The sequence below is a fragment of the Stegostoma tigrinum genome, chromosome 15 (assembly GCF_030684315.1).
Source record: "Stegostoma tigrinum isolate sSteTig4 chromosome 15, sSteTig4.hap1, whole genome shotgun sequence".
Lineage (NCBI taxonomy): Eukaryota > Metazoa > Chordata > Chondrichthyes > Orectolobiformes > Stegostomatidae > Stegostoma > Stegostoma tigrinum.
In genome coordinates this window covers 36375633-36388243 of record NC_081368.1, presented here as the reverse complement: position 1 = coordinate 36388243, position 12611 = coordinate 36375633, and the positions used below count along the sequence as shown (strand labels likewise).

The window sequence follows — 12611 nt, the reverse complement described above, 5'->3', positions numbered from 1 at the left end:
TTAATTCATTTCCTTAACAGTTTTGAATTACAAAGAACGCTACAACAAGCTCAAAATAACTGTATTGGCTTTAAATTTATTTCTGGGCTACAGGACCGAGCTGCAGTTACATCACTGAAACAAACTAAAAAGCAGAGCACGGATCAAAATAAAAATAAATGGCACTAATTGTTTAATGGTGCAATTTAACTTTAAATGTAATAATAGAGAATTTATCACAGTCTTGTTGTGGTCAGCTACACATTACCATGTTCCACAGTCCAAACAGAACTCCAAACTAATGCTGGATTACATACATGCACCATTCATTTGCATGTTGAGTGTTCCTGATTTAAGCACAGTATTTAAATAGAAGCTCATGAGATAAGTAAAAATATTCTGTTCTAATTATCTAACAATTAATACTCAGCACCATGAAATATATTCCATTCCCAATCTTCACCTGGAGACCAAAACACACTTTGCAACTCTAATCACTTCTATATTAAATTAGTTGATTTTTTTTTGCAGTGGACTGCTGAACTGTTAAATGATCAGTTAAGAGGGCCATGGGACAACAGTTTGGTAAAATTTTCTTTTTACCTGTGCTGTACAAAGAATTTCTTGGCAAACATACCAGTGAGGTGGCAAATGGAACAACAGAAAAAACACAGGATATCATAGGGCGTGGCGTGTTTTTCTTACTTTTGAGACCAAGAACAAACTACTGATTTTCTCAGATCACTCACGAAGGCAAAATACAGGGCTAATGGTAAGATTCTTAGCAGTGGTGTCCATGTACACAGATCCTTGAAAGTTGCCACCCAGGTTGACAGGGTTGTTAAGAAGGCATAGAGTGTTTTAGCTTTTATTAATAGAAGGATCGAGTTCCGGAACCAAGAGGTTATGGTGAAGCTGTACAAAACTCTGGTGCGGCTGCATTTGGAGTATTGTGTACAGTTCTAGTCACCGCATTATAAGAAGGATGTGGAAACTTTGGAAAGGGTGCAGAGGAGATTTACTAGGATGTTGCCTGGTATGGAGGGAAGGTATTACAAGGAAAGGCTGAGGGACTTGAGGCTGTTTTCATTAGAGAGAAGAAGGTTGAGAGGTGACTTAATTGAAACATATAAAATAATCAGAGGGTTAGGTAGGGTGGATAGGGAGAGCCTTTTTCCTAGGATGGTGACGGCGAGCACGAGGGGGCATAGCTTTAAATTGAGAGGTGAAAGATATAGGACAGATGTCAGAGGTAGTTTCTTTACTCAGAGAGTAGTAAGGGAATGGAACGCTTTGCCTGCAACGGTAGTAGATTCACCAACTTTAGATACATTTAAGTCGTCATTGGACAAGCATATGGACGTACATGGTATAGTGTAGGTTAGATGGGCTTGAGATCGGTATGAGAGGTCGGCACAACATCGAAGGCCGAAGGGCCTGTACTGTGCTGTAATATTCTATGTTCTATGTTCTATGTTCTAAAACCCAGTGAATGAGGAAATACATTTTTGCTTAGACATTAGTTTTTTTTGAAAAGCAATTAAATTATTGTAACAGAACAATTGTAGTGTTTAAAGGGCACATTGTAAAGAAATCTCCATTCCTCTCTTGAAGTTGCTAACTATTGTGTGCTACAATACAGTTAAGCAAGCACATTTATCCCCCTACTACCTCATGCAAATGGGGATATTGCTCATACATGACCAACAATGAATGTTAGGTGGCTTTCTACATCGAAGACCAACATCCAACTTTTAATTATTTGATTTCCAGCAGGGGCCTCTGGACCACATTCAGAATGTTGGATTTTATCCTTTCTTATCCCATAATGTTGGGGACAATCATAATAGTTCTAGTGACACTGCGCTCTGCTTCCAATTAACTAACATAGTACACACACTGATTGTTAAACCTGGCAGTTTCCTACCCTGGACATTTTATATGATGCATTTAGTAACTGAGCCACTGGGGCTAACATCAGCTTTAATTTGCAAGCACAAATTTACTGCAATACCTCAAACCACCTTAGAAGAAACATATGCACACCTCTTCCCAAGCATTATTACAGTGCAACCAGATATAATCCAAAGAAATCCACCACTAAAAGAAATGAAGTAACAGGACTGTATTTCTGGAGTTAAAAATACATATCTGAAATGATCTGCAAACCCTAACACATATTCATAACCACACCTTGTGTACAATATAACGACCTCCTGCATAAACTATACATGTGAACAGGGTGGGAGATGTAAACAGGAGCCTAACATGGAATTTACAAACTTTTAATTAAATGAGATATTCTCTAAACAAGTTTACTCTTGTATCTTTTTTTGGTTCTTGTTCCTTTGATCTTCTGAGAAATGACAGTGGGCTAGTCACTTACAACAGGTTCAGATCAAGATCATATTTATCATTTTGTTCCTTTACCCATCCAATCACTGTACTTGAGCAGAGGTCAATAATTAGAGAAAAACTGAAAAAGCTACAGATGCTGGAAATCAGAAACAAATACAGAAATATTTGGAAAAATTCAGATCTGGCAGCACGTGGAGAGAAAGCACAGTTAGCATTTTGGATCCAGTGATCCTTCAGTTATGAAGAAAGGTCACTGCATCAGAAATGTTAACTCTGATTTCTCTCCGCATGCTCCTGGACCTGCTGAGTTTTTCCAGCAATTTCTGTCTCTGTTCCCAATAACTAATGCATTTGAAGGCAACTTAAATCAAGGGCTTGGCTGAATGCTTCAGAGGACTTCCAAATTCCTAAGACACTACTCAAAAATCTGCATTTGTATTGTCCAGTTTCAGTTTAGGTTCTGAAAGATTAGCATCCAGGAGCTGATGTCTGCATTACTAAATTCAGCTCCCTTATTCTTACAGCAGATTCTCATCCAAAGCAGCACAAAAACAGACACATTCATTCATCTCATTGTTGTTGATGATGCAGTACAGATGTGTATTTGCTTACGTAATCGTCACTGTAATTCATAGAATGTAATGAAAGCCTGTCTAATTTATGATTGATAAACTGCTGTGCACATTGAGATATTATCTTTTTGATTGTTCCATCATCTCTGCTCTGACGAAGAGATACCAGACTGGAAATGTTAACTCTCTGATTTTTCTTCACAGATGTAGCCAGACCTGCTGAGCTTTTCCAGCAACTCCTGTTTTTGTTTCTGATTTACAGCATCTGTAGTTCTTTCCATTTTTATTCTACATTTCTGTTCACTCATCTTCAAATGAGTGCTTTTAAGCATTGCTTAAAAAAAGTTATGGATTGCTACTCAAATTGCATTAGTGACAGGAGTATATGCGAAGCAAGTCTCAATTGTTCAGCACTTTTTGTTGAAACTCAAACAAAAATTAAAAATAATGTATTTTGCTTTTATCTTACTTAAATATTTTTTTCCTTGGACGCACTAATTTTCTGCGTGCTGCCCAGAAGGCACCAATGACCCCCTAATTTTGATGCACTTTCAAAGAGGCCAGTGGTCAAGAGCTACAAAAAAATGTCAGAGGATTTCGAACTAGAGGTGCCAACAATGTCAAGCCTATCCTATCTTTGTCCCATGCAAAAAAATCTGAGAGTTCTGAACAGCAATTAGAAGCTGCTTCCCCCCCCCCCACTGATCCAGAGGGACTGAGGCCACTTGTTTTGACTCTACCACTAACTAGCTAATACCACCAACAGACAGAGGATGGAACGCAAGACTTTCCAGGTCCATTTTGGCTCAAATACTCACTATATAAAATTGTGATCAGATTAGGACGTTCACATGACTATTTTTTTGTTTCAACACTGGGCGGATTGAATTAACATTATCCATGAGTGCGCATAAAGACAATGCCTTTGTAATTATAAGGAACAAAAGATGAAAGGTCAGAACAGTAATGATCATAACAAAGACATGGTAATATTGCTTTATGTTATACCATTTAACAAAAATCCAAGCCATTCTAATTGATTATTATACATTTTAAAAACTATAAGGGGAGTAGAGGTGCCCCTGTGATGCTGAACAAAGCTATTGTGTGATCTTGCACCTTCACTCAAAGAATAAGACTGGCCTCAGTATCAAAGTGATTATACCTTTAAAAACCCTTTGGGTGAAGTGTAACCTAGATCCTGAACATCTCAAATCTAATCAAATATAACCAATCAGCCAATTAAAGGAACCTTACACTTCAATTTTGTTTGAAATTGAGTGCTTTAAATTTACAATGTCATTCAACGAAAGAAGGCAGGTGTTCAAAATTGATAGGATTTTCTGACAGGATAAAAAAAAGTGATACTTGAAGAAAATCTGGAGGCCATTTGATTAATTTTGTCGTAAGGCTCCTTTAAAATATTAATGTGAAATTTCCTTCATCATTTTTTTGGCTTGCAACTCAGGTAAAACCAGAACTTTCACTCTTTGCATCTTTCTGCATCTGATCCAACAGTCTCATGGTAATGTCACCATTAATGAAACAGCTCAAGCTCTGGGGATCCGGGTCCAAATTCATAACAGCATCTTGCAAAATTTAAATTCAATAAGTAAGTGTGGAATATAATGTTAGTCTTCTGAATAAAAATCCACCTGATTCACTACTACCCTTTAAGAAAAGAAATTTGCTAGATTGTGCGGTCTGGTCTACATGCAACTCCACACTCTCATTAATGAGAGGAAAACAATCAGGAATGAGTGACCAATGCTAGCTTTGCCAAGTTGCCCGCATCTCACAAAAACAGAAGTAATCTTTCAACCGTTCCATTCTAATCAGGCATCCTGACATTACGCCATACTGCAGAGTAGAAAAGTTTTTAGGCTGCTACATGAATGCTGATCGTCCAGAAACTACACAGCCAGCCTAATTTCACTCCTTGTCTTCGGTATAAGAGATCAGTGCTGAGGTACAGCACCCTCCATAACTATCCCAACCTGGATGGATTGGTTATTTCATATAGTAGTTGCTCATTAAGACCTTAGCTCTGAAGTAGCATTAGAAAGCTGACAGTGATTACAACTTTGTTTTGGTTTTGTATCCCTGAAATATGATTGCAGCTGTGTAATGTAATAGCTTTGTTCAATATGTTCCCTTACTATAATCACACTGCATTATCCTTCCTTATCTGGCTCAATATCTGTAAAGCATTCTATACTTAATCCCATGCAATTCACCTCCATCAACGTTATGTACGTTAACAAGTTGGATGTGAATGTAGGAGGTCGACTGAGCAAGTTTGCAGATGGCACAAAAATGTGTGGTGGTGTTCTAAGAGAGGAGGATGGTCTCAGACTTCAGTTTGATATTCATCAGCTGGTAAATTAGACAAAGCATCGAATTTAATCCTGATAAGAGTAAAATGTTGCATTTTGAGAAGTCTGATAAGGGAAGGATTTACACAATGAATGGTAGATCACGAGGAATAAAGGAATTTTGATGTACAATCCAAGCTCCCTGAAGGTGTCAACACAGGTAGACAGGGTGGTGAAGGCAGCATACGAGATGCATGTCTTCATTAGCCAGAGTGCAGAATATAGGAGCAAGGAATTCTACTTGCAACTTTATTGAGCAATGGTTAGGTACTGTGCACAGTTCTGGTCGCCATATTATCAGAAAGATGTGACTGGACTGCAGATTTGTCGGGATGTTAAATAAAAATAGAACAAACTGCAGATGCTATTAATCAGAAACAAAAACAGATATTGCTGGAGAAGCTCACCAGGTCTGGCAGTACCTTAGGAGACAAATCAGAGTTAATATTTCAGCAGAGTGGCCCTTCTCTACTTGCTGTGTCCGTCTTTTAACCTATTGCAGTACATGTGTTTTCTTTTATATATATTTTCCACCAAAATGGACAATTCCATGTTTTCCCACACGATATTCTATTTGCCAGAACTTTGCTCATTAATTTAAACTATCTATATCCCTTTGCCGCCTCCTTATATCCTATTTACAACTTCCTTGCCTATCTTTGTATCAACAACAAGTTCAGAAAATACATCGAGTCCATCCAAAAATTGAGAAGTCGAGGGCCTTTTTTAGATTATGGCATTTCTCCAATTACTGGTGTCAGGTTAAAATGTTTGTAATCTTCTTTTTTCTCTCACTTTCTTTTCTGAAACAGTGATTACATTTGTGACCTCTCAAGCTGCAGAAACCATTCAAGAACCTATCAATTCAGGGAAGTTGACCACCAAGATATCCACTCCGTCCACAGCCACCCACTTCAACATTTGTAGGTAGGCAGAGAGAATTTACAACTTTCAATTCCATAATTTCTCCAGGTTTTTTTGCTAACACTAATTCCTTTCCTATCATCATTCTTGCCTTTCCTTGGATCTTTAGTATTTCTAGAATATTTTCCATATCCTCTTCAGTTCAGAAAAACAAATGGACCAGATGTTCACTGGGTCAGAGTTGCAGACACAAAATGTTACCTAGCTCTAGAAAATAGACCAAGGAAAAGTATTCCAGAAGGTGGGATTTTCATTCTGGGATGGCAGGTACTCTGGTGATTCTGGAATAAGAGTGAATACTACTAATTGTATATGTAGGCTTAGCATGACATTTTTCTCAATTTCCCAGCACTGGACTGCAATTAAAAAAAACTTTAACTCCAGCCCTCACACTTCTCCCCCATAAACTCTCCAAGTCCCACTCCACCCTATGCCTCTCGAACCAACCCTTATATACCTAATCCCTCCACATCATTCAATCCAGGGCCATTTATATTGGCTATGCCACACTAACTGCCAGTTCTGAAGAAAAGTCATCCCTGACTTGAAACTTTAACTTTTGTTAAGTATCAGGCCAAAGTCCATGCAACTATACATATAGGAATTAGCTTAGACCCTGTGTTTTATCTTATTTAAAGGCAAATGTAAGATGCTGTCTTCCAGATGTAATTTGATTGGTCACATTACTTGGCTTTCAGCAAAATATACTTCATTCTTACACCCAGTTGCAACAGGGATGAAAGAAAGAAGAATTGATATAACGTTAACACTACATGAAAAACTTAACAGAATAATCGTTTATTTTACTACTAAACAGCAACTGTTCCAGGATGGTATCATCCCATAAACAGATCCTTGGCAAAGGCACAGTCAGGAAAACAGATCATCTCACATGCGATTCTAGCAGCAGAAAGGGGACCCAAGCTTTTAGCTGTAACAGACACAGCCCAAAAACTAAAGCTCTTGTTCTGTGGGAGCCTGACTCCAAATGCTGCTTCTATTGCTCCAACATTAAAAAAAGCCCAAGCCCAAGTTGCTTACTTTATTCGTTGGTCATACCTGTCTGAATGTCTCTTCGTTAAATAAAAACCAGGACAAAATAAGTCACTTAAGGCCATAGTATAGTCACCACAGCTGCAGCCAAACCTGATGAGTTTCTACAGCATTATGTGTTTGTAGCTCAAATCCCATCATGTCTGATGTAAATAGGTACACAGGAAAACCTACTGTGGCTGTTTTTTGAATCTCTGTTTATCTTTATGAACAACATTTGGCAACTTCAACAGTTTTTTGCGGCATGATAATCCCAATGATGCAATGCACTTTTCGTGCATTAGCATGCTTACTATTAACAATCTAAAAGCGTGTCTTACCTCTCTCAAATGGTCCTTTAGCTCCCCTAGAGGGAGGCATAACTCTACAAACATCGTCACAGAACCAGATCCAAAGTGATGATATACCTCTCCAAAAGGGCATCCTGACTGTCCTAATATATCCACAAGTTGTAAATCTGCTCTTCCCGCATTTATTCTGCATACATTGGATTTAAGACATCTACCTGACCAAGGTGATGCAGAAGTGGGTAAAGCTGATGACTTAAACAGCCAGCTGCCTCTCTAACATGGGTATGTGTGAATCCCAAACTGACTCCAAATCTGCCCCACAAAAATGGGAAATATGAACATACAAAATAGAGGCAGATATAAACCATTCGGCCCTTCAACCGCTCAATATGATCAGGCTGAAATGTTTCGAATTCGACATTTGCACCTATTCCCAATAGCATTTGATGCCCCTTCCTCAAGAACTTATCCATCTCAGTCTTAAAAACATTCCAGAATCATTCGTTGCCCTGAGGCAGAGAGTTCCAAAGTTGTACAACTCAGAAAATATTTCTCCTGATCCGTAATCCCATAAGCATAACCCCTATTTTTAAACAGTGCCCTACAGTTCTGGGCTGACCAGTAAGAAGTAATATCCTTTCCATGTTCACCTTGTCAAATCCTTTCAGGATTTTATACAGCTCAATCAAGTCTGCCCACATTGTAAACTCATAGAAAAAAGCCCAACTTATCCAACCTATCTTCCGAAAACAAGTCACTATTTGGGGGTGAAACTTAGGATCTTTTTCTACATTTGCTATAAGGGAAGGACCCTCTGACAAGGCAAATGTCTGGGGAAAATATCTGTTTGGTATGACTGCAATTTCCTAATTCCCCAATATGAGTTTACCTGCTAGTGTATATAGTGGGTCTATATTTGTTTTTTGATAATCTTTCCATCTTACATACCTAAACAAGCTTTTGCAGTCTGTTTTTCAATTTCCCCAAGTTTATCACAGTGTGCAGAAGTGAATGAATGAGTTGAGTATTGCTAATTAAATAAATATTAAATGTTAAGATGAAAATGGAGGCAATGCAGTTATCCAAATGAAATTTTCAAAAGACACTGATAATTAGCAACAGAAAGTTTAGATTAAAAGATTGCAAACAACTTCTAGACCTCCTTCCAATTGTGGCTGAGAATCAAGAATATTTCAGGCTCTTATAAAAGAAAAATAGTAGGAATCTACTAGATTAAATACTTCTCATTCCTCAAGCTAAACATGCAGACTAGCTCCTTTGTACTTCCATTCCTCTGAACTAGCAAACATAGCAGGGCAGTTCCATAAGACTATCAATCTGCAATTACTGTAATTGGAAGATAGTGAAAAACCAAGGACATGAAATCAAATCAGAACAAAGAAAAATATGATAAAGCATGTTCAGTGCTTGGATTGCCAACCTGTTTGGTTCAATTGAATAACTTTCAAAAGCTCTTCGTGGGGAACCGGGATAATGCACAATATGGCACAGTCTTGTTTCTCAACCTCAACTTATCTGTTCAATTTCGCTGAAGTTCACCGAGGGGGAGAATTAAGTGGACCGTAGGGGGAGGGGCAGGTACAACATTGTCCAATATTTGAATAGTTGCATCCCGCCACCTGCTGGAGAGACTAGCTCAATACTCTGTCATCAAGTCCGGAAAAATGGGGAGACGCATTGTGGATTAGAAAGCAAATCTCACCCACTCGCATTGCAAACACCGAACCTTGCAACCGTGAAATAAATTAAAATTTTTAAAAATGGCATCTCAAACAGATGTATGCAAATTGCTGGTATGAACATGGGTTGCGAAGGAGACAGAAAAAGGCTGAGCAGGAAAGAGAGTGAACAAAGTGAATTGATCTCCAATAACTTCGAAATGTCCTAACAAATACAACTTGTGCCGGAAGATTGATCTTTCACAAGTTTTTGGCTGAATTCTAAACTAAAAGGAGAATTTTTATCAAATATCTGGCTGTAGACTTCTGAAAGTGGTGGTCAGATTCCTTGTCTCAGACGTGAGGATTAATCAGTAGTGTTTTCCTTCACTCTAGCCCAATTCTTTCAATTTCATCTTTGTGATGCAAAGGGGCAATGTATTCATTGAACAGTGGTCTTCATGAAGTCAGAGTGTGAGGGTGTTTAATCCATTTATTTCCTCCAATATTAAACGAATAAAAAATAATCGAAGCTTTTCTTATTGCTGGTGTCCATTCTAGACTTACATTTTCATTCTACCCGGGACTTTACAAATTGAAGAACCACAGCATTATCGGCAAATGGTGCCTCACGTAGTAATAGTATAAATATCGACCAGTTTCCAAGTAAGCTCTCACACCGTGCAAAATTATTTGTCTACTTCCGCTCTCAATTTGCAACAGGCATAATATACAGTAGCATCATAAATTACAGTACAGACACACCCTGACCATATCAAATCATAAGTCTAGGTGTTATGGCATTGTAATCCAGCAACGTTTGCACCATAAAGGAAGCACATACATTCGACTGTCTTGAATGTACAGTACCTTTTTGCACGACAACGCACAATTTTTTTCTACTGGATGTGGTAATACATTGTACAATGTAATATACAGTATGATATGGGTTGCATTGAACTGTACGTTAAGTGCACTGTACTCGTGAATTACAGAATTACATTAGGAATGTTTAGTGGGTTTTAGAGGTCTTACTCCTGACTTTCAGTCTTCCACCTGAGTTACAATATTGGTGCACGGATGGACATCGCCGAACTCCTACGTACCTTTTCAGCGGCCTTTCCCATTCCAGGGTCTGTGGGTTAGTGGGCCCTGGGTGATTCGCAAATGAATACCCATCAACGAAGAGAATAACTGGATTCATGGGAAAAAAAAGTGCAACACCTCTGCCGAAACAGGAAAGCGATGGAGCGGCGGAACAAATGAGACCGACCGGGGTGTGCAGGGAAATCGGGGAGCTTCATCATCGCTGTGCTTCTTTGTGAAACTGATGAGAACGCGCCAGCCCTGGTCAATTTCAAACCACTTTCACAACCTGCAATAAATTCCATTGTTGTTTTGATTTAAATCGAACGCTGTTTGGACACCAATTCTGATATTAATTTTGACCTGCTATGCGGTGTCCCTGAAACATACTGGGTTTGCTGCCACCAATTTTTTCCAGTCTCCACGAGGGTGTAATGTCGTTCCCCGTCGCTCCTGCACGGAGAAAGGTATGTTTGTTTTTTAAAAATAATGAGGGCCGGGTGAGGGAGTAGCTGCGTGAATCGGCTTCCGAGACCGAACTTGCCAAAACTCGACAGTGTCGGGACAGAGGAACAATCCATCAACGGTTTGCAAAAAGGGTGTTTGCAACTAACTCCAAACGACCTTGTCAAGTGCGCACTTGTATTACATTCCGAGGTTTAACACTCGGAATCGGTTGAAGCTGGGGAGGGAGGGCGGGGGAGGCAACACTGGACACACTAGAGATTGAGAGCTAACTGAACCTTGATTCAGCTCCCTAACACCTCACATTAGCAAACTCCACTACAACGAAAGCAACGCCACGAGAAACATGCAACTGTGATTTTGTATTCAGAATTGCAACCACACTTTCTCTTCGCTCTCGGCGCAGAAATGCAACAGCGTTTCTGTAAAGAAAAAGGTCAAAGCGGCCCCACTTTTAGATATTTTATTATCTCAGCGCCTTGGGAATGTGGAAGGTGAGGTTCTCGGAGGGGAGGGGGGGGCGTGTGTTGCGAATAAACTGCTCTCTCCCCACCCCAGCAGAACAAAGAGCGAGATTCACACATCCACTCGGGTTTCAGATTCAACTCGAACTTCACAAGCAGCGGGACGGAACGACCTCCGAAAGCCGTGATCGGGTCTGGCGTGGCCGGGGGTAAAGCGGGGATTGCACGTTTGCCTGCGCCGGACCTGAACTTGCAGACTTGCGCCTACACTAAGTCTCAGCAGCGGGACACAGTCCGGCACCTGGGCGCCGCCTCCATTCACAAAAGACATGGAAACCAGGCAAAGGTTCTTAGCAACCGCGTTCCGGCCCACTTCCAGTTATCTATCTAATGGAATTCAGTGTGCTTAAAGACAAAACAAAAACTTACTTGGTGTTTTGGGAATGCCAAGCGACAGTGTCTAAACTCTTGGCTAACGGCAGAACAGTCCTGCACAGCGCGAATATAACTCCCCAGTAATATTTCCAGAGCGAGTCCCATTTAGCCATTCTCCAGGCTGAGGTAACACAAGTCAGAAGGTGATCTCCGAGAAATTAGCGGATTTCTCACTCTCTCGATACAGTGTTTTTGGATTGTATCCTTGAGTATAGCGTAAGTGTTATATCCCTCTCAGAATCGTATCCGTTTTCTGTCTCTTTACGTAAGGCAAGAATGTCTCCTTGTCCACAGGAATGTATCCCTCTCTTGGGGAGTGTGTGTGTGGGGGGGGGGGACCTTTTCTCCCCCTTTTCTGATCACTCCCGGGTAAAGCTGCACACTCTTCGTCTCTGAACTCCTGTGGTTTCCGCGAGCCTGTGCTCTCAGCGCTGCTCCTGTGTCTCCCGCTGTCTTGGGAGGGGGACTCAGATCAGTGCGAGCTACAGGATGTCCATGTGCACCGTCGCTGTATTTTCGGGCTTGCCCGCTCGCTAAGATTCCGCTGCCGGGAACTCGCGTTGCTGCCTCTCTCTCGAGTCGTTCGTCGCTCACTGCCCACCTAACCTGCCCCTACCTCCTTGTCCCGCCTCTCAGGCACGCTGCAGACACCACTCACCCTGTAACCAATCACCGGCGCCCTGCGCGCCTCTCAACCAATCAAACCCCAGCCGAAAGGGGTCCTCATGCAGTGTTCTTAAAGCCAAATTGAAACATTGTCCAAATCGACAGGAAACTTTCAAACGTGGGATGCTGCCCAATCTACCAACAGTGTTACAAGCTACAAACTCAAATCAGTAATTTATAATCACTGGGAAGCCGTCGTTTCACTGTATTGTAATTATTCGTTCATCTTCCAACTGTAATAAGTTTCGTTAAATACTCTCGTGTT

General features: G+C 40.4%; 1 protein-coding gene across 3 annotated transcripts in view; it reads right to left on the bottom strand.

The window, feature by feature from the left end:
- The window catches only part of efnb1 (ephrin-B1), a 210056-nt gene extending 197750 nt beyond the window's left edge, over positions 1-12306 (bottom strand). For 2 of the 3 annotated variants that reach the window (XM_048544214.2, XM_048544217.2), the window contains exon 1: positions 11675-12306. In XM_048544214.2, the coding sequence (XP_048400171.1) occupies positions 11675-11793 (119 nt within the window). In that variant the 5' untranslated portion in view covers positions 11794-12306. Of the gene's footprint in view, positions 1-10336; positions 10561-11674 lie in introns of those variants that run through there. The other variant, XM_048544215.2, reaches the window with a different exon arrangement.
- Between the last annotated feature and the right edge of the window lie 305 nt (positions 12307-12611).